Source organism: Glarea lozoyensis (assembly GCF_000409485.1).
Source record: "Glarea lozoyensis ATCC 20868 chromosome Unknown GLAREA3, whole genome shotgun sequence".
Taxonomy (NCBI): domain Eukaryota; kingdom Fungi; phylum Ascomycota; class Leotiomycetes; order Helotiales; family Helotiaceae; genus Glarea; species Glarea lozoyensis.
Window position 1 is genome coordinate 311,082 of NW_007360998.1, and position 21,620 is coordinate 332,701.

The following is a 21,620-nucleotide window of genomic DNA, read 5'->3' on the forward strand; positions in this document are numbered from 1 at the left end:
CGTTCATTCTACTACATCTCTCCCGGGCCATCCACTAAATAACTAACCAAAATACATGAATCAACACTACGCTAGTCTACAACTCCTCTTCCTTAGGAAGCGGCACCTCGCTAGCCTTCACCGTTTCCACAGAAGCAGTCATAGCGTCTTCTTGATCTTCCCGTGCCTGCTCCACTGGCGGCAACTGCGAAGTCTCGAATTTCGAGGCGACAGGCGGCTCATCGTTGACTTTCACTGGCGCACTTTCTTGGTCCTTTTCGTCTGCGCCCTCAAGCACGTTGATTTTCTGAACCTCTTCTCGATGCTGCGATTGTTCGTCTGCAACGGCTGAGGGTGGGGAAGATGATTTTTCAGCACCCTCTGCTATCTCTAGTGGTTCATGGACAGGATCTCCAGCAGTATTGGTCGCCAGTGTTGGAGTCGCAGATTCTGATGCTTTTGTCGGCGCAGTTGATTCAGATGACTCCTTATGGGAAGAAACATGTAGGAGATCTTGTTCAGGATGAATTTCCCACAATGTTGCTGGAACTGAGAAGCTCAGAGACATGGATGGCTTCTCCTGAGAGGAGGCAGCAGCTGCGCTAGGTGATGGACTCTTTGCTGCGGGTGCTCTTCGTGCCGGACCTCTAGCTCTGCCCTTCCTAGCATCGACCAATGGAGCTTTCTCCTTTTCCACTTCTGGCTCAGGGATAGGCTCTTCCTTCTTTGGAGGTAGAGCGCCAAGTTGCAACCGCTTATTCAAATCCGCCATAAAACCACCCTGCAAAGCTGCAATCTTGCTGCCAACTGGTCTGGTCGGAACTGGCGGCTTTGGTTTCGCTGCGGCTGCAGAACCTTGATCTGATCCAACAGATTTGGCAGAAGAATTGGACGCGACTTGGCTGAGAGGAATGTTCTCAGACGATTCGCGAGTAGGGGGTTTTGACGGGCGAGCAGGAACCACAGGCTTCGTCTTCGTTGGAAGTGGTGGGGCCGTTGCGTCGGAAGTCTTTCGTGGTCGATCAGGGATGGCCGGTTGTGGTTTTTCAGGTGACTGAGCGAGCTTAGAAGATTTTGCAGGTCGAGAAGGAATAGCAGGTTTGAGCGTAGCAGCAATGCCGGTCGTAGCACGACCTTCACCATTTCCTAATGGGAAACCTGCAGCAGCCTTTTCCTGGTGATACGCAACGCCACCGGTTGTCGGTCGCTCCTCCAATGGCGCCTCCGATGGACTAGCGATCTCTCTTTCTGGTGATTGAGCTCTCTCGACAGTAGTTTGCAATTGCAGACTATCCGGTGTGTCTTCCCAAATATCTCTACTTGGGAATCGTTGGGCTAATCCAGGTCGGGTTTCATCAACAATATGGGCCTTGTTTCCCCATGGTTTCTTTTCTTTATTCAAAAAGCTACCCTTGTCATTGGCTTCCTTCTCAGCTAGCTCTTCCTGTCTACGAGCAAAGGCTTGTTCTGGTGTCTCATCAGGTTCAGCCATCTTTTCGGTCTCTGTCTCTTCCGGTAGTTGAGGTGTTGAGACAGTTGCTGTATGGTGCACGCTGTCTGGGCTGTCCTCCCACACATCTTGGCTAGGGAACTTGCGATTTTTTAGATCTGGCCGCTTGAACCTGTCCGCCACGCTCGATGGCCTCTTGCTATCATTTTTCTCATCCTCCTCTGGGAAAAGCGGTTCGTACTCCTCCAGATCTTCCAATTTGGTAGAATCAGAAGGTAGTCGGAGGCCAGACATATTGCCGTGAATGCTTCCTGGTCGGCTCGATGGTCTGCTATTCGACAGGCTCGTTTGGCTCGTCGATCCGTGATGATAGATTCCACCGCCTTCGTGATATGGGTTATGTCGCTCCTGCAATGGGGATACTGCAGGTTGTAGCTCGTAACCAAAAGGCTCCTTCGCAACTTCGTCCGAGGCTAAAATTGGAATGCCATAATGGTGCTCGTCGTGGTAACCATCATTCTCAGCAGTAGGACCGAGGTCTTCCGTGGAATCCAATCGGCCCGCGCCGCCGTGTTGCTTGCTCATATGTCGTATAGGATCAACGTGAATCACATCTTCGTCCTCCACTTCACTTGACAATGCCAATTCGGAAGGGGCTTTCAAGCTCATGCCGAGAGCACTTCCAGCATCTTTGCCACTCGTATCGGCGGGGTATGAAGCCTTTCTCAACGGTGATTCGACATGAGTTTGAGACGAATTCGAATGCCCGTGGCCATATACAGCTGATACTGGACGCGTCTGTGGAGAGGAAATACGAGATGCGTATTCTTCTGAAGCTTGAAATCCGACTTGCTCACTTGGTGTGCCCATAACAGCTGGGGACGTTCCTAGATTATATTAGATTTCTCATCTCATTCAAGCGCATACATCACATCTATAGTCCTTACCAAGTCCAGCGCCTCGGCTAGCTGTATCCCTCACAATCTTGTTTAGATCCTCACTACTCATAGCCCACTCCGGTCGACCCTCTCCATATTGTCCTAGTTCTTTCTTGAATAATTCTGGGTGTTTCTCATAGTAGGCTTTCTCGAAATGATTGTGGTGATGAGGAAGGATTTGATGGCCATGTCGACCATATGCTTCAAGCGGTACATCATGGTCGCGAGCACTGAGTTTGCGACTATGGTGTTTAGGTTTGGAACCGTCATTGTGGAAACCAATACCAGGTGCAAATGGCTGCGCAAATGGAGCTGGCGAAGGAGCTTGCACATCACCCGCATGCGGGTACATAGGCACACGTTGGCCAATTTCTGGAATACCATGTTCGCTGTCTGCACTTGATGGTGGTCGTTCCGTGTTGACTGAAACTTCCGACTTTTGGCTTGCGAAACTAGCCTTTTGCTTCAATGGACGAGATGACGGCTCTTTATCATCAACTGAACCTGCTTTTCCAATCCCGTGTGCGGCAGCTTGACCAGAATCGGTACGAGTCACCGTTGACACTCGTTGCTTGGCGGTCGAAGTTGGGAGAGCTGGCTTCGGGGCATGAAGCTTCAGATCATTGGCAATATTCCTGGTCTGCGTAGGTGATGTGCCCAGCTCATCAGAACTGTCAAATGCTTGTGCATACTCGGTTCCTTCCTGCCCAATTGACGGGAGGACAACGCTTGGGGGTCGTTGTGGTAAATCTGAGTGCGAGTGATCCCCATTCCCGTTCGTTCCCTGGCTCGATGGCTTGATTTGGCTGGGATGATTTGGAGTTTCGTTGAAGGGTGATCTCGCGAAGCTCTCCCGGCCGGGCGAGACAGACCGGTCTACACGACGACCAGCTGGGCGAGGAGGAACTCTGGGCATCTCTGGAGATAGACTATTCGAAGATGCAGGAGCGTCTTTCGTAGCCCTCGAAGGGCGTGGGGGAACTTGGGGTACTGATGCCGACATTTTGGAAGAGGTTCGAGGAATGGATAAGAAGTATAGTATCTGCGATCGTCTATCTTCGGGTCAGTACTGCAGCTAAAACTCAGAGCGAGTCACGCATTAGGCGTTGGCAAGTCTGGGCTTTTTCGATAGATTGACATTCTATATGAGGGGTGAGATTTGGGGGTATTCTGCAGCTATTGTCGACTCTTACGTGGCATCCCGACAACGTGATTATGTTGTGCGAATGATGGGTAAAGTGCAGGTAGGCAGGGCGAAGTGATGCCAGACCGCTCAGCTAGCTTTGAAGTCTTTGTGACGCTCGAAAGACGTGATAGATGGTATTGATGATGCCCAACGCATAAAGTGACAAATTTGAGGAAGAGAGGAAAGTGAGAACTTACAGATTTATGTGTCAAAGTGCCGGTTCTTAAAGGTCAACCATTGAAGTTGTGTGATGTTCTGTTGATGGAGTATATCCCGCAGTGAAAATGGCGAGTACTCGAAGACAGACTGGTTCCAAAGGTCAAGGTTCGATCAAACGCTAAGCGTCATTGGTGCCGGAACGCGCAACTTTCTGAGTATCAGGAACCGTACCATGGCCACTCATTGTTCTAATTTTGTATATTCACAATTCATTACATGATTCTATACACTCTATAGCTATCTTTTACTTAAATTATTTATTATCTTATGTACTGAATCAAAGCTATTTCCTCACTTCCATCTCCAAGCTATCATAACGGCTTCTTGCTCCATATGCACTCGATCGATACCCTCACAGTGGAGTCGCAATGATTGGGTCGACGCTCACTCCATTGACCTACAAGCGGCTGTTAATTGGACGCCGAAGAGGTATTTTCTCACCAGGTTGTCATGCCCCTCACCCTCCCCACAAAGTTGGCCTGGACTTCCAGAAACCACCCAAATCGTAATCCTGCTTCCAGCAAGACTTGATTTGCAGCAAATACGCATGTCATGAGCCAGTAACATTTTTGCTAGGAGAGAAGATCAGCAAATAATTCTCTCCACCGCTTGTTCATTATCCTAAAGCTATCGCCCATATGTTTAATTCGCAGACCGCCAAGAGAACCCGGAGTCTTCTGCCCAAATATTTCGATTCTGCATATCTCGGCATCACCGTGACGACCTTTCCTAAGTCATTCCTCAAGCCATCTAGAAAATCTGAAAGTTCACGGGACTGCTGAACCTGCAGTAGTGCGCCATCTTTAAGTCCCTTCCCCGCGATGATCATGGGTTCGAGGAAATACCAATCATAACCAGTCAACGTCAATAATCATTTTGTTAGGGTCTTACGAGTTAGGCCGTGTTCCACGGGTTTTTGCTTTTTTTCATGACGCTTACGTTTGGTCGTCTAATGCATAGTATCGTGCTGGTAAAACCTGTTCTTTTTCTCTGGCTATGGTTGGTAGATATATCACTTACATGCTATACTATCATGCTGGCTATGAAAGTTGACGTGCGACCAAGGTATTGCATGCTTAAATAGCACAGCTAACGAGAAATGTGGTTGTATAAGCTTAAGAACTCGATTGCTACCCAGGTAATTTCTATCCAACTTTTCTCTAATGTTTCGTGGAAATCAATGAAGCATTCTACTCGGGTGTAGGCAATGTGAAGGGTATGACAGCTTTTCCAAGAACCGGCTAGACAGACCGTATGGCAAGTCCGTCTAAAAGTCGATCCGGTCCATCTATTTAGCTGGTGATAATGCTGCCAATTCTGGAAATGGTACGCGGGACTGTCCGCCCGCCTTTAGGACGACAGCTACTAGTACTCATAACTGACTACATGACAATAATAGCATGCCCAGCCGTATCTACGTTATCAGTATCAGAGAGCCAGACCTCACCCGACATAGCACTCAAAACAGAGGTACAGATCATATAGAAAGTTTTCCTGCAAAAAGATATACCATAAAAGTACACTACCACACTCAAATTCCGAACCAACAGATGTCCCGCGAGACGCACAAAAGGTCGATAATCCCATCGTGATCAAAAGCCCAAATTCACAAAGCGTGAAAAGGTTTAGCTTCCAGCCCATAAACGCCATAGCCCAATGCTGCGTTCCCTCGAATTGTCGAAGTCTGACACTCCTATCATTCGCTCATTCCGCTCCGTATCGACCAATTCAATCGTCTTTTGTACCTCGATCCCGCAAGTTCTTGACATATCCCCTGGTATCCGCGCAGCGTTCTCTCGACGCGCACCAGATCTCGGACTTGTTCATCCCTCAGATAATCATCTGAGCAACACCCTGTCCACCAAGTGTCTTGCTACCCACGAAACCCTGTCCCTTAACACCAGCAAGAGCATAAAAGCTGGCTGCCAACGTCAACATAATAGCTGCCGCAATCAAGCTACTAGCCTCCTTGATCAAACTAAGCCATTGAGTGATGCCCATAACCAGGTAGATTCCAGCTCGCATGTAGTTTGTGGTGAACCGGCGCATGAAGGTGTCGAATTTCGCCGATGTAGGACAGATGCGGAGGAGTAGCGGGATTTCGATGAAGATTATGAGGAAGGAACTCGCGCTGGAAAAGGGATGGTTAGGTTTGTCTTTTGAGTGGGAGGGGGGGACTTACAGGCAGAGAGCTCCGAAGAGGATCATGATGGAGACGTGGAAGAGATGGGAGATTCCCAGGGCGAAACAGAGGAATATGCATATCACTCCGGTCCTGTACGCAAATAATCTATTAGCAAGTAGCTCTAGATACCAAAACTGTCGCGCATCTTTCTATTGCCCAAGCTGTTCGACAATCCAACATCCGATCTAGTAATAATGCTGGAGGCTATTGAGGATGTCTTTGTTCGCGCGGCATATTTCGGAAATGCGAGCATACAACTATATGAAACCACATAGAGCTTACCATTGACCATAGATACCTGCAAACCAATTATTAGCCAATCTGCCATCTAAAGCTTCGTTTCTTAGATAGACCTACTGAAATTCCTTGTCGCAAACTCCTCTGCGATCGTCATATTTGCGATTCGGTGATGAACCTGTGCTTATGCTGATGAATAGAGGTCGAATGCGCCTTCTGGGTCTTTTGTCCAATTGCTATGGTGAAGAAATCCAATCACTTTCAAGTATAAGACTACGAGGATGTTGATTTCGGTATTTGCGGTGGATGGCCGATGAAAAGTGTTTTGAAAGGTTGGTGTTGTTTGTTGTTGCGTGAATGGGTTTCTTGAGGTGGTCAGAAAACGTGGCGTTACAGTAGGAGTCGCAAGCTGCGAGGCTGAAGCTCACAGGCAACCGAATTCCCAAGGAAGTTCAACAATTGGGGGCCAAAAGTATCCCCGCGATCGTTCAAAATATTTCTATCAAGCGTGCGTCTTCATTGATACTTATACAATTGTCCTTTAACTTCAATTCTGCATAAAATTATCTGTCTTCAATTCTCCCTGTTACTCATAACATTGGCCACGTGCTGCCCCTACATACTATTTCCAGAAGTTGACTCCTACCGCGTGTCAAAAACATGGGTAAAGAGATCCTTAGGGAGTAGGGAGTCAACAGGATTAAAGGCGCACAACACATAGTCATTTCCCTATATTTTTCGATAGGTTCTCTAAGGTCTAATCTGGTGTAATCGCAAACTTTAATTACAGACTTACAGTCTTGATGGACAACTCAATAACGAAATCATGAAAACTTGAAAACTTGAAACCAACCTGGAATTTCAGTGATGGTCACGGTAGAGATTTTTTTTTGAATCTCAATGTTCATTCCTTAGCACTCATATGTAGGGGAATCCCAAGGGTACTTGTAGGCAGGAACATTACACATCACACCACAATGAAGCAGCAATCAATATATCTCAATAAAGACTAGTAAAACTCCCATTTTATGATACATACAAAGGTAGAACCCGTCCATTCCATGCCATGCCTACACCGCTTCGCAGAAGAGAATAGCAAAGGCAAGTTACGGTAAGCAAAAAAGCCGTCTACCAAAAAACACAACACGCGCCCTCCTTATGTCTTTGTTTTAATCCCGCGCGCCTCCATGCCCCGATTTTGATTTGCCCCATCGTACGTAAACCATCTCATACAAATAAGGCAAAAAGAGGATCGAGAAAACATTATCATGTAAGATGCCATTAGAAAAAAAGGAGAAACTAAGAAGTTCGAAGAGTGCAGCAGTTTCCTAACCCGCCTTTCCCAGAAGTGTTCGCAAGTCTCATGTAAAATAATCCCACCCCTCGCTCGCTATGCAGAGAAGAAATCTCGAATTGATCTGTGGACCAAAAAACGCCGATTGTGCTTGATAGAATATGTAACAGATGTAAGAAAGCGGTCGTCCATGATTAGATATCCCTTAATTATGAAATTTGGGTTAGGGATTTGCCGCTGGGAGGAAGGCTTCATTTTATCGAATATATAGCAATACGCAAACACATAAAATTATGCTGGTAAGCTTTATTACATCGAAGGATATGGGCGTGCTGCAATAGCCGCGAAGCGCTCAGCGACCTTTCTCACGAGTCAGTATGGCCAGAAATAAAACAAGGGATGAGTGATCACTTACATCGGGTGTTGCAGACTTGATAAATGGGAGTTCGAAGAACATGTACTGATCGTTCTTGACGAGCTCATGGATGGTGACAATAAGTCCCCATGGCTGTGGCCATTGGCCAGCCAATCTTTCCAGCAGAACCCGAGTGATCTGCTGGCGAATATCCGACTCTTCTTGGTCGTTCATATCGCTGCCAAAGAGGTTCAACAACGCTTGACTAAAATAGTGCGTATGTGAGTTTGGATATCGCAGCTGATCAACCATGCTGCTGAGAAAGTAGTAGCGAGCTTCAGGTTGTAGTTCATGCACAAGCATCTTGAACAGTGCTGTATCGGAAGTATTTATTGCGAAGGTCGGTGCATCCTTCGCCTCCGCTTTTGCAATAGCTTGCATACCCACGTGAATGATCAGTGCTTCTATCAGTCGTCGGTCAACGTTGATAGGGGTGAAGCCAAGACTAGATTGGCGCCCTCTTTTGCGCTGAATGGTATGAGATATTTGAGCCACGACATCCTCTGAAGGGCCTTGCTGGATTGATTTGTTGAGCAGCTCCAGGAGATCACTTTGTGCCAAGATCTCCTCAGCATTGGTCACAATCTGAGGGCTGGTTCGCATCTCTTCGATGCGGTCGACCTTTAATCCAGGTTGCAGCGGATCGGGCATCTTCTGGAATCGAACCGGGTTCGCATTGAGTATTAAATTGTGCAACTGAATGCAATGACTTGGGATCTTAGCGCATAGTCTGGAGTGATTGGCAGAAACGAAATCTGGGAAATCATGTTGCAAGACGACAAGTATTTTGAGAACTCCGCCGTAGACTCGCTTTGTCATCTCTGCGAGATGGATGGGTTTCAGCAAATCGCCGACGTAAGTTAACAAAGTTTCCATGATTTTGGCAAACGGCTCCCATCCTTCTTGTTCAGGGAGTCTCAATAGATTGGGCATGAAATCTCGGTGTGAGATCAAGCTGAACCATTGAAACACGAACCCAGGGAAATATGATGGGTCCAATTCTAGGAAGTTGCGTGCGAAGACCAACAAGATGTCGCGACATTCAAGCTCACTTAGCTCGTCCTTGGAAAGCGGCTTCATCTGAATTAGTAAAGCCGAAAAGAAGCGAGCGAACACTCTCTGGTTAAAAGCTTCCCCACGGGTGAGGTGATGGTAATTGAGAACAAAGACAGCCAGCGAAAGTATCATTCCTAGATACTTAGCCCGGTCATTCTTCACTTCACCATCACGCTGGGGCCGTTTGACAAGCAACGAGACCAGCTTAGCAAGAGCGTCAATAGGTACGTAGGCATCAACAATGAGGTGGGTCTGAATGAGGTGCTCGAATTTTTCCACAGAGCTATCGATGGCTTGTCGGAGGAATATGAGGAGATCGTCGCGATCGTTGATGAGCTGCGTTTGAAACATCTGCTCAATAAACTCGGCAGAAGATTTCTCAGTTGCGATGCTGTTGTCATAGAGACGAACCCATGAGTCAAACACATATGCCATCTGTTCCTGCTTGGCGTGCAATCGGTCATCTACGCTGCGGATACCGTGTTGTGGGACAGCGGAAGCCTTCATGACTTGCCTCAACTTTTGTCCAACTTCAGGGGTTGCAAGGGCCGCATCGTCAATCCAGTTCCAGGCAACTTCCAAACTTCTTGCGAGATCCGTATAAAGTGCAGAAGGGTTGTCATTGCACAAGAACTTCGTAACTATCTCCAACAAGAACTCGAGTGCCTCCTCCTTGCGATGTTGGATGGCTTTAGAGATTGCTGAATCGACACGTTGCCATTCAAGTAGTCCCTCTTCAATTAAAGCAGCGGCTAGTGGGAAATTCAGCAGTGACTCGCTGGGCTGTTGGCCAATTCGGAGTGCGATCCGATTTGTATATTTGGCGCCAATCCGGTAAATTTGTGTTAGTACCGTGACCAGACACTCCACTAGCAGAGACTCTTGCGACGAGCCGCTGAAAACAAAGGCACACAGACTGTCCACTAGAATGATGTCCAATTCAGCTGGGGTTCCTGAACATCTGACGATCAAGTTGAATAGTGCATCCATGAAATCGACCACAGGATTAGGCCGCGGAAGGTCTTTGTAATGTTCCTCTGAGGATTCAGCCGCGACTCGTTTCAGTTCCATGAGAGTCTTTTCAAAATTTTCAGTGACAAGCCTTGATTCCATCTGTGATTGCGGCATGTTTGGCAGTCGGCCATTGGTTGTGGTGGCACTTGGAGCATATGGAAGCTGGTGGTTGCTCGCATGAGCCATCGCAGGTGGCTCTGTAGGGCCTGTGAGATGAGGCACTGCCGAGTACTGGTCTTGCAATATCTCGTTGGCCATCGATCTAGTCGCATCGGACGATGTGGCGACATGAGCAGTGCCTGAGATTGACTGAGGACGTGGCTGTCTAGCAAACTCATCATAGATGGCCATTTGATGCTCGTTTAGACCATCCCGGTTTGGTCGCAACTTGTAAGGAGAGGGTATAGTCCAGGACCAACGGCTCAGCTCTGGATCAATATAAGGCTCCTCAGGTCTCATCAGCCTGTGTTGTCGTCGCCTTTCAAGCTCGTTCTCCATCATTTCCTCAATCTCGGGGACAGCGCGCTCCTCGGCTTTGTTCTCAACTTGCTTGCAAGCCAGTTCAAGGTTTTGGTTAACGCACATGATGATCGTGCCCTCGGCCAGACCCTGCGAAAGCTCACCAGAGGTAGACCTGATGTAGTTGGTCATGCTAGCACGCAGTGGCTCCTTCGACGTTACTAAGGCAAGACTCCCAGCGGTCTTCTTTACCATGTTGATAGCAGCTGCACGAACCCTCTCTTCGTCGGGTTCGGTAGCAAAATCCTTATGAATCATCTGAGCCGTTGAAATCGCAGCAATGGTCACTGATCTTTCAACGACAGGTGATATGATCTCAGCAACAGCACGGCTGATGGCAGTGCGCAGAATCTCGTGCAGCCGTGCTTGGTTGACCATGTCATTTGGTGGAGGCAGGATAAGATCCGGTCCAAGGTCCGGAAGAGATCTTGCAATCTGTTCTGGAGAAAATCTTTCACTTGCAAGACGTTCGATGATGGCAAGATTTTCGAAGCGATCCATGACCTCCTGGGACATGACCTCTGTGGCCTCCTCAATCGGTGCGCGATTGAGAATGTCCCCGGAAGTCTCGATGGCCTCGTGGTTCACACCAAAATCTGAACAGAGAACCTCGATCGCAAATTTTTGGTTCAGTTTCACGTCAGGTGCATGGTGGTAGAGCTCCATGAGAAGCTGGATGATGTCCATGACCCAAGGATTAGGCGGTTTGAACACTGTTGAATGTTGTCCTTGTGCCATAACCTTACAAACGAACGGTATGACCGCGATAAGTCTTTTGGTATCAAACGCCTCCATAAGGAGCTGCTTGAAGGCAATGTTTTGGTGTTTGATTGGCTTGTCCCGTGCGAGAGTAAGAGAACCAAGCCAGATTGCAAGGTTGATCAGGAGAGTGCGATCGTTCTGGTTATGGAGCACACTTTCAGAATTCAATAACCTGAAAGCGCTCACATATGTTTCGTGAAGAATGTCAGACCACAATGTCTTGCTTCCGATAAGCTTGATGAGATTCAGGTATTGCTGGTGGTTGTTCGGTTCTCTCTTGGCACGTTGTTCAACCAATTGGCTTGCGAACCATTGCTGGTTTTGCTCTGCTACCATGTCTCTAAGTTCAACATATTTGTCCTCTAGATTTTCGGCAGTGACATTGTTCATCAAAAACTGTATTTCCTCCTGGACTTTACTGTTCGGAACGTCGTAATCGGTACCATAATCATCCACCCAAAGGGCGTTGAAGGGAGCACAGCTGGGCTCCGGGGCGAGCATTTCGTCAATATTGTTGTCGGTAATGCCGCCATTCGGGTACTGATGATCGGCGGCGTTTCCAAGTCCATTTTGACCCTGTTCTTGCGTGGCTTGCCACACTTCTTCCGCTTTGGTCCACACTTCGGTATTCTGAAGTCCTGGGATCTGAAGTAGCTGATTGCAGAACCCGGGCCAATCACTCAGTCGATCTTTCATTTGTATAAGGGCCTGTAAGCCAAATTTGAACATGGACTCGCTTGGAGGGCTTCGAGGTTTGACTGCTTCGAGAATCATGCCTAGACCAACCTCCAATGGAATGTTTGATATCAGATTATGTTGAATGATACCACCAAACAGTACAGCTGTTGTGGCAAGAGCGTCGAGTGGATAAGTTGAGTATATGTCATACTCATCAAAGAGGCCATGAATCATGCATGCGAATATGTCTTGGTCCTCTGGATTTTGCGACCTTTTATATGAGCGCAGAGCCTCCACGACTTGTCTGACCTCCAGGTCTTGATTGTACATCCGCTTGTAATGCTCTTCCATCCGCTCGTTTGCTATTCTCGGGAGAAGATTACCAGACTCCCCGTTTTTGTCGATCACATCGTCGAAGCCTTCTCCGTAATTGATAAGACGAGGATACGCAGTGATGCACTGGCGCTGAACGATTATGAGCTCATGTTCAGGAGGAGCCGTATCGAGTATCTCCCGTAGTACAGTCAATAGTGCGTAAATAGTCTTGACAGGTAATGACATGCTGATGAGACGATCAGATTTCTGATAATCAAGCTCATGTCTTGCTTTGATACTCAAAAATGTGATCAGTGATGAAGAAAGGTTTGGCCTTTGAGCAGCATCCAGGAGCCCGATCCATTTCTTTAAGTCCAATCGGCCTCGAGCATGAGCAAGAGCAGTAAGATCCAGCCCAAAGCCGCTAAGCATAGATACCAAGTCCTCCAGCCAGTTATGGCGAATCGCATGGTCCAATATAAGAGGTAAATCCATTGGTGATTTTGCATGGGCATCTACGAGCCGTGCAGCAACCCATGATTTGTCCTTCTTCCATAACCCGTCGCAGACAAAATCGTAGTTGGGATCGTATTTGTAGAGGAAGCGATTAAATAGGGTATTAATGGTGTCGACCGCAATATCAGGCCAAGGTTTGGGAACGCCGAAAGCAGAGACCAGAAAAATGTCAAGATTAGGAACAACCACGCCCTGAAAGAGTCTTTTTGCCTCTATGGTTTCTGAGGCATCTTGGCCTTCCAATGCAACATTGAACATAGCCGATAACGCCCAGGAAGAAACAAGAGGATGCTTGACGGCTTTCGCTGCTCGTTCATACGTCTCCGGCTCGGTTCCTGTGAACTCCTCTAACGTGAAGGATACTTGTAGGTTAGGAATAGTTGTAGCATCAAGTTGGTCAGATGTCAACGAGAGAAAAGCACCAATGAAAGAAAGTTGCGTTTCAGGATTACGCCATTTTCCTCCCCACATATGCTGGATGTCTAACAAGCCGTCTTGCGCCAGAGGCCGGAGGCCGTTGTAAAGGGCCAAAAACTGTTTTGGTGTAATTCGTAGGCTTTCCTGATCAAAATTTCGGATTACTTCAGGCCAGCTAATTGATGAGACGACTTTGCGGATGCTGTTGACCAAGGTGGGCATATATAAGACGGGTGTTTGACTGATGGCGGCATATATTAAAGCCGCCGCGACCTGCTCTTCATTCAGCTGTACACCTTCACCCTTGGCTGCTCTCAGATAATGTATACAAGTATCTTCTTCCTGTGTAATTTTCGATCCGACTAGCTTTAGATAGTGAACTAATGTGTTTCGATCGCCCAAGCTCTTCAGCAGATATAGAGCAGCCAGAATTTCTGTAGGAGTGGCAGCTTCTGAACCGGTGTATCGGAAATTAATGGCGAAGATAAGCTCGTCTTTTGCGTGTTGGTCGAAATTGGGTGGATGTTCTTGAATGAAACGATCGATAATGGTCGCTAGGAATTCAGGCGCCATATCTCGAGATTCGGGGAATTGTTGGGCGAGGATTTTAGTCAGTTCAATAAAGTTTGCAGCCAATATTGCATCAGCTAGGAAATTATTAGCGTGAGCGTATTGGGCTTTAACACGACTTACATTTGGTTTTGAGGTCAGGCCTCGAGCCTATCTTGAATGCCAGTGCTAGAATTGTCTTCTCGAGCGCGTCTAGGTGGAAATGCTGCATGAAGGTCGACAGGTCGAAATCGCGATAGATGTCCTCATTTGCGGCTTCTATTGATTCCGCAATCTTTCTTGCCTGCTCGACATCTCGCCCAATCTTCTCTATCTCGCCACATAATATCGGATAGGTCGCTGCGTTGTTTGGCGTTCTATTCGACAGTCCAAAGATCGTGTGTGCATTGGCAGTCACAAGGCGACTGAAGTACTTTTGGAATACTTCCATACCGTGGTCATTGATCAGCTGCAAGGCGTCGTTGTCAGTCGCGGATGAGTAGGTTCCGACGTGGTCGCCGACTTACCTTTCTGAGCTGCTCAGCTTTCTCTTCCCACTTTGTGCGATCCTTATCCTCCTTGATGGTGCTGAGGAGGAGGTAAACCTGAGCGACCACGATCTTGGTAAGTGAATTTGATCCAGTGGGACTGCTTGTGCTGGGACTTGCGCCAGCACTAAAGGCACCGTGATGCGATCCGTGAGGTGAATGACTAACGCCAGTCACAATGGTTTGCTGTGCAGGCGAAGGTGTAAATGTGCCCCCTCTTGAGTTGACCATCGAAGTTGCAAGTGTTCTTGCGCAGACCCACTTCGGAGAGCCAACTCTCAATCTCTATGGACGAAAGAAAGGTCTACCGAGGAGGTATGGACATTGATGAGATGCGACAGAGTTCGTGAATGTAGAGTAGGGCGTCCGAAGGGGGCGAGGCTGTATATGTGGTATCAGTGATGGGAGGTAGGATGTCGTCGCGCTTCTGCGATGCCAGAATCGTGAAGTGAATCTAGCTTTGTCTAACCACATTGGGTCTAGCACCTGAAGCTCAGGCACCGAAAAAGGGACCCCAACTTTATTACACTTGCCTGCTGGGTGATAGCAGACAATGTTGCCAAGTGCTCAATCAAAGTTTACTTCTCCTCATGTTTGCTTGCTAACATGTCTAGGTATGTTTCATAGCAGCTATTCAAGCTTCAGTCTACCCCTTCGTGTTGTATGACTTTGCAGCTGCCGTTTTTAATCGGCGTTCATAGAGCGATCAACGCCACATCCTGCACAGGGTTTTATCTGAATTGCGTTCCATTATATGCGCAAACTGCAACGAAGTTGACGACAGACAAGAGCTTGTCAGGATTTATGACTTGTGGTGTTTGGTGGAACTTGTCGTGGGAGACCCCCGGTGTATAAGGCAAAGGTTTGCACGAAAATAACATGTCATATGCAGTCACCATATGACAGATTCAAAGACCGCTTCTTGTACAATCAAGCGCTTCTGTGGATTCTTAATCATCTTGTAATTGTGCCAGAAACATGAAACATTCTCTATGTGAGATACTGGTACTTCCCGCCGCTTAAGTGAGCTGTACGAAGCACTTGTCCGTCGAGGGCCAACCCAGCGCTGTAACAATAGCCATTGTAGTGCTCGAAGCCAGATTCGTGTTATCATGGAGCTATGTCTTTGATTAGAGCGCAGGAGCAAATGGCGAATAGGAACTAAATCTTATTCTCTCACTTGCTCCATAACACAGAACTTTCATATGACACTTTTCTTGATTTCATTCGCCAGGCTGTAGTTTGAGGAAGAACATTTGGCACGTGTGTAGACATAGTTGACTCTATGGTAAAGTTCTGACAACTGCCGCGTACGTCGATGGAGTGATGGATGGTGAGGCTTTTGAGGAGGATACGGCTACTGAAAGATCATTCTCTACTGACTGAGCCGCTCAAGTATATCATGAGAAAGAATGTCTGTTTAGTTGGGAAAGCATTGCTGTCGCTCCACGAACCGGAAATCGTGAAGCTTGCTGTATAGACGCCTAGCGCTGGGAATGTTGCCAGTCAATTGTGCTAAGACTGGGATACTCTTCCTTTTCTTCAGCTGTTGACCTTTTGGGTGTTGAATACCCACAAATCTCAAGGAGGTACCTTTGTACGCAACATCAAAGTTTTGATATGTCAGACATATCCTTGATCAAAAAGGCGCGCAACGCTAACCGTTAAGGGTATAGCCTCCAGACCTTCAGTCAATTGCAGACTCCGTTTGTCTCTTCTCAACAACTAGAATGATCAGGCTCTAATAATCTCGTATTAATATGTTTTGTTTCAATTATGAGACCGAATTAATCTGTCTTATTACAAATTCTTCAGTGCCTTGACATATTCTTGTTGTTTCTGGATCTGAGTTCGAGGCTTCACCAGGCAGTAGATAGCGTGCTTCCAGGTTCCTGTGATCTCACATACGAGACAGACCTTGAATTCTCTCATGGTCTATCGGGGTCCATCAAGAGGGTGCCTGACGTGCAGAAGCCGCCGAAAACGGGTATGTTCCGTCCTTTCATGCATAAATTCTCAGGCATCTCTACTGACACACGCCCTACCGACAGTGCGATGAGACTCGTCCTGTATGTCGCCCTTCTAGAACGTTGATGCCGTCGAATAAGTTTTTAATTACGAAGCTGGACGATTTAGCTTGGTAGGAAGCGTTGACTCTGAGAAACTAATGAGTGAAATTCTAGTCTTGCATGAGATGCATGAAAGCCAGTCGCGCATGCCGTGGCTACGAATGTAATGCATCCATTCTATACGAAATACAGAACACCCAGTCCTATTCTCATCTATCAGCTGCTCGGAAGTGTAGTTTGCCTCTACGGGTCTCAATTCCAGGAACAAATCTATTTCCTGAGGATGCCATACCTCTGGAGCGATCCGAGGAGGAGAGTAATTGGCTTTCCTTTAGAGCTTTCCTCTATGACTTCTGTGTTACGTCGACAAATTCTGATTTATCGCGGGGGTATCTCCATGATGTAGAAGCACTTGTAGGTCGCCTAGGGCCGGCATCTGACCTTGTAAAGGCTTGTCAAGCCGTATCATTCAGCTGCCACGGCAAAGTATTGCGGAGACCGAATCTGGTGTATAAGTCGGAACGGCTCTATCAAGAAGTCCTTGGTTCTTTTGCCAAGACTATCAATGATCCAATTTTGGCAAATACTACTGAATCAAAACTCGTGGCTTTGTTACTTGGCCTTTATCAGGTAAGTCTGTTCTAGTAACTCCCAGATGATCTTATGCTTGGGTTTAGTCTATACCTAACAGACGATTAGATAGCAGCAACCACTGAGAGCAGTTATGGAGAACATCTTATTCATGCTAATGGTCTAGCAGCGCTCTTAAAGATTGGGCAATCTCCCCTTAGCCTTCTCGGCACTATGGGATCTCCTCTGATTCAGGGCGTGGGTATTAAACAGGTAATCTCTTTCAGCTTTTCGACCAGTAGAACTGAGCTTACATAAGTTAATCGTCTTGACAGAATATCGGTGTATTCTCAGCATCCGCATTCTCTAATTACGGTGAGAGCCTTGAAAGTATCTTACTCCAACTCAGCTCAGTGTGGAATAAATCTGAGGCAGTGCTCGAAATGGAAGAAGTCCACGCTCTAAAGAATGAAATTACTGCTTTAGATGGCCGTTTTATCAACTGGCAGAAATCTCGAATTCAAGAAATACAACCCACCACCATTGGCCACGTCGAAGAGCGCCAACATGTCGAGAAAGTCCAAGTTGGATTCTGGCCCGGGAAGATTGACACATACTTTGACTTCTGCGTTGCAGGGATGTGGAATGTGTTCCGGGCTGCTCGACTACTTCTTACCCTACTCGGAGTTAAGCTTTGTGATGCTACAGGGGATATCGATGGATATGCAGAGTACAAGACCATTGCGAACGAGATAGCCAAAGACATTGCGGCATCAATCGCATTTCATCTTACCGATAATCTGCATGTCTTTGTCAACGAGCTCGAAACAAGTTCGGAAATACGAGAACAGGGTAGACTCTTGGGAGGAGTGCTTCTAATGCATCCGCTGTACGTTGCAACTCAGGTACCGTACCTTCAAGAAGAGCTACGTGAATACATGCGAAGTTGTCTCGAATGGATAGGCTCAGAAATGGGTCTAGGTCAAGCTACGCTGCTTGCAAAGGTGAGAGAAATCGATGCTCGCTTCGCATACCCAATTATAGTTTCATGGCTGACTTGCATTGAGTGTAGAACCCAAAGCTTGACCGATGCTTTTTGGAAAGTGGTTGTATGATAGTCTGGTCAGGATTTCTTAGGTGATCATAAGAGGATTGGAGGTCTAGAATCATAGTCTGGTCGGTCTATGAATGGAGGGATAGAATTGGAAATGGTTTGTCCATGTGTGACCGGATTGCCGTACGTAGATGACTAAAACACGGCACTTCTTGAATACAAGTCCATGAAGCAAGCAATTTGAAAAATACACCCCTGTATCTATCCCATAAATTCTATCTTGCATCTCTTTCTAGTTGTGCATGAATATGAACAGGGCAAGGGCTACAATAACCTGATAGGGAAAATTTTACGCATGTGATGGCTCGTTCCTAAGGTATATCTTCAATCTTTCTCAATGCGGTTAGCGTTGCGCGCGAGTAGCCACAGGCTTGGATCGACCTCATTAACTACGCAAATCGCGGGTTTAAGCTGCGGACTCCTCCTTAACGGCACCGGCCAGTTGCGTTTATCCGGAATATTCACGCACAGAGAGCCTCTCCAGAGGTGTATATAATCTAGACATGGCACCCGCTTGAACCAATATTCCAACTCATTCATGAACACTCCAAGAATTCTGTCTCTACGCATTTTGAAAGACACTTGCAAATCAAACTTCTCAACGGGCAGTACTCCAAGACCATATACACGAATTACTCAACTCTTCTACAACCACAAGACCACAATGACGTCCAACACTGCCGCATGGATCACGGCCGCCAAAGCCAAACCATTTGAGATCAAACCATATCCTCTCTCGACACCGGGAGCAAACCAAATTCTCATAAAGAATCACGCACTTGCGGTCAATCCAATCGATGGAAAGCTCCAGGCGTTGGCTATATTGCCACTGAAATATCCGACCATCCTTGGGGAGGACGTTGCTGGCAAAGTCATTGCTGTTGGGTCAGATGTCACACTGTTCAAAACAGGGGATCGTGTGATTGGCAATGCAGCTGGTTTTGGGACCAAACGAGATGAGGACAAGGGGTTTCAAGCCTACACTATTCTCGAGACAAACATGGCGTGTAGGATTCCAGATACCATCTCTTTTGAACAGGCGGTCGTACTCCCGTTAGCCGTTTCCACTGCCTCTTCTGGCCTTTTCAATCCGGACTTCCTCAACCTCCAGCTCCCGACCGAGCCGGCACAGAGTCCGACTGACAAGTCGTTGTTAGTTTGGGGAGGTGCATCGAGCGTGGGTAGCTGCGCGATCCAACTTGCTGTCGCAGCGGGTTATGAAGTAGTGACGACAGCGTCGCCTAAGAATTTCGAATATGTCAAGAAGCTTGGAGCACAATATGTCTTTGACTACAACAGCACTAGTGTCGTCTCGGACATTGTAACTACATTGAAAGGCAAAGTCATCGCTGGTGCTTTCGATGCAGTCGGGGGTGCAGCGTGGGCACCAACTGTAGCCGTTGTCGAACAGTCCGAAGGCGTTAAGTTCGTGGCAACCGTGACGCCTGGATTTCCAGACCCACCTGATGGAATCAGCATGAGACAGGTATACTCATTATCTATCATGGATAATCACGTTGGGAAGGCTGTTTATGAAGATTTCTTACCAAATGCGCTTCAAGCTGGATCTTTTATCCCCGCCCCGGAACCCCTGGTCGCAGGAAGAGGACTCTCGAGTATCCAGACAGCTGTGAATCTCCAACGGGAGGGGACTTCGGCTCAGAAGGTTGTCGTTGTACTCGACACTTGATGCCAGATCGTTAGCTTTTGGTCTGCTGTTGCATAGGCGCTCTCTGTTTCAATGTCATGTTCGTGCCGCTGAACTTATGGGTAGGATAGAAATAGAAATAGAAATATTGGTTCCTTGAAAGAGACTGCGATGATAGAAGACGTGCCTTAGTTATCTCTAACTGCTAGATATAGAAAGAAATATTCACTTTCAAGAGCAGCATCTAGCTAGTGAGCGTAAACATTCTAAGTAGAAGCTATATGGTTTTGAGCTGTATATTGGCGAGCAATGTTGTTCAGGCGAGCATTCGAAGAGCGCTCGAGATATGAGCCTCGCATCTTTCAGATGAATTTTGGGAATGGTCGTCCGTAATTGTGAAATGTTCTTGTCTTTGGGCGCTCCAGAAAACGATTACGCCTGACGGGCGTGGACTTTTAAGTCACTTGAATGATGTACGCTATAATACTAGCAACCGACTTACTTAGCATCGCTTGTAGTTGTTTCCGAGTTTCAGTCGTTCGACAAAGATTAAGGTACGTACCTATTTGAATGGAAGTAAGCGGACAAGAAACATGTGACGCGACGTCGAGGGACAAATAATCCCAAACTCCAAGGTAGTGATCGAGAAAAGTTTTTTTTTTCTATGTTCCTACTGAACTACATTTTTCATGTCTCAATTGTAGCAACAAATATTAGAAGGAGAATATTGCGGGTCACGTGACTGGGCGGGACTTTCAAGGTTTGTCGGTTCTGCAGGAGCTCTCCCATGGCAACCAAGCTCGGACCACACTGTTTACTCTCCGCAGTGTAGCGAAGCTTGTTCCCTGCCGAACGCTCGATCATTTCATTCCAACTCTTCCTATATCGATTCGAGTATTGATTTTGACCATCTTCCATATTTCAAGCGGCCAGAGGAAGCCCATACTTTGTTCTCTGAGCGTCGCGTCTCTGTATTTTCTTTTGGCGTCAACAACAAGTTTGGAAACAAATCATCATGCCTGGAACAGTATCAGACGGTCCTTCGGTCTCCTTGAGCTTTGCCAACAACTTTTGGGGTAAAGATGACGCTGGAGTTGAGCCTCTGCTCTCACGCATGCATAATGCGAAGCAGACTTGTGATGAGTTGAAGGCATTTTATCAAGGTGTGTGACAATGCCACTTCCCGTTTATCGGTGTACTAAAGGACAATGCAGCTCGCGCGTCACTCGAAGACGAATATGCTCGCAAATTACTTACCCTATCCCGCAAAGCCTTGGGCTCCCAGGAAGCAGGAACGCTTCGAGCTTCTTTAGATGTCCTCCGTGGAGAGGTGGAACAAATGGGAAAGTCACATCAGAATATTGCTGGACAAATGAAGACGGAATTGGAGGAGCCGCTGGCGGCATTTGCTGGTGCAATGAAGGAACGCAGAAAGATTGTCCAAGGAGGTATTGAAAAATTATTGAAGGTTAAAGTGCAGCAGACTCATCTTGTTAATAAGGTATGTTCTTTCGATCTGTGTAGGAACTAGGGGTATTGATCATGCTATAGACTCGCGATAGATACGAGCAAGAGTGCTTGAAGATTAAAGGTTACCTGGCACAGGGTCACATGGTCATGGGACAAGAAGAAAGAAAGAACAAGGCAAAGCTGGAGAAGACGCAAATCAATCTCGCAACATCGAACACGGAATATGAAAATGCAGTCAAAGCCTTGGAGGAAACCACAGGCAGGTGGAACCGAGACTGGAAAGCAGCAGCCGACAAATTTCAAGACCTGGAGGAAGAGAGACTCGATTTCATGAAAAGCAGTCTCTGGAGCTTCGCCAACATTGCCTCGACAGTTTGTGTTAGCGATGATGCCTCCTGCGAGAAAGTTCGATTAGCCCTGGAAAATTGCGAGGTAGAAAAGGATATCGTTGCGTTTATCAAAGAACAAGGAA

General features: G+C 47.1%; 6 protein-coding genes across 6 annotated transcripts in view; 3 read left to right on the forward strand and 3 right to left on the reverse strand.

The window, feature by feature from the left end:
* Positions 1-76: 76 nt before the first annotated feature.
* On the reverse strand, positions 77-3,370 carry GLAREA_00107 (uncharacterized protein; the record flags this gene model as incomplete). Its single annotated transcript, XM_008084867.1, has 2 exons — positions 77-2,316; positions 2,377-3,370. The coding sequence occupies 2 exons, from the start codon at positions 3,368-3,370 to the stop codon at positions 77-79; spliced, it is 3,234 nt and encodes a 1,077-aa protein (XP_008083058.1).
* Positions 3,371-5,602: 2,232 nt separating this feature from the next.
* GLAREA_00108 (Golgi apparatus membrane protein tvp18) lies at positions 5,603-6,351 on the reverse strand (the record flags this gene model as incomplete). Its single annotated transcript, XM_008084868.1, has 4 exons — positions 5,603-5,903; positions 5,955-6,047; positions 6,240-6,255; positions 6,315-6,351. The coding sequence occupies 4 exons, from the start codon at positions 6,349-6,351 to the stop codon at positions 5,603-5,605; spliced, it is 447 nt and encodes a 148-aa protein (XP_008083059.1).
* Positions 6,352-7,797: 1,446 nt separating this feature from the next.
* GLAREA_00109 (uncharacterized protein) lies at positions 7,798-14,508 on the reverse strand (the record flags this gene model as incomplete). The annotated part of the gene is made up of 4 exons (XM_008084869.1): positions 7,798-7,848; positions 7,904-13,827; positions 13,874-14,198; positions 14,257-14,508. The coding sequence occupies 4 exons, from the start codon at positions 14,506-14,508 to the stop codon at positions 7,798-7,800; spliced, it is 6,552 nt and encodes a 2,183-aa protein (XP_008083060.1).
* A 1,967-nt stretch (positions 14,509-16,475) lies between these two features.
* GLAREA_00110 (uncharacterized protein) lies at positions 16,476-18,031 on the forward strand (the record flags this gene model as incomplete). Its single annotated transcript, XM_008084870.1, has 3 exons — positions 16,476-16,976; positions 17,046-17,189; positions 17,252-18,031. 3 exons carry the CDS (start codon positions 16,476-16,478, stop codon positions 18,029-18,031), a joined length of 1,425 nt encoding a protein of 474 aa, XP_008083061.1.
* A 663-nt stretch (positions 18,032-18,694) lies between these two features.
* Positions 18,695-19,720, forward strand: GLAREA_00111 (GroES-like protein; the record flags this gene model as incomplete). Its single annotated transcript, XM_008084871.1, has 1 exon — positions 18,695-19,720. One exon carries the CDS (start codon positions 18,695-18,697, stop codon positions 19,718-19,720), a length of 1,026 nt encoding a protein of 341 aa, XP_008083062.1.
* Positions 19,721-20,693: 973 nt separating this feature from the next.
* Positions 20,694-21,620, forward strand: part of GLAREA_00112 (SH3-domain-containing protein) — a gene marked incomplete at both ends in the record, with an annotated part of 4,606 nt that continues 3,679 nt past the window's right edge. The window contains 3 exons of the mRNA XM_008084872.1: positions 20,694-20,841; positions 20,893-21,179; positions 21,230-21,580. Of these exons, the coding sequence (XP_008083063.1) occupies positions 20,694-20,841; positions 20,893-21,179; positions 21,230-21,580 (786 nt within the window). The remainder of the gene's footprint in view (positions 20,842-20,892; positions 21,180-21,229; positions 21,581-21,620) is intronic.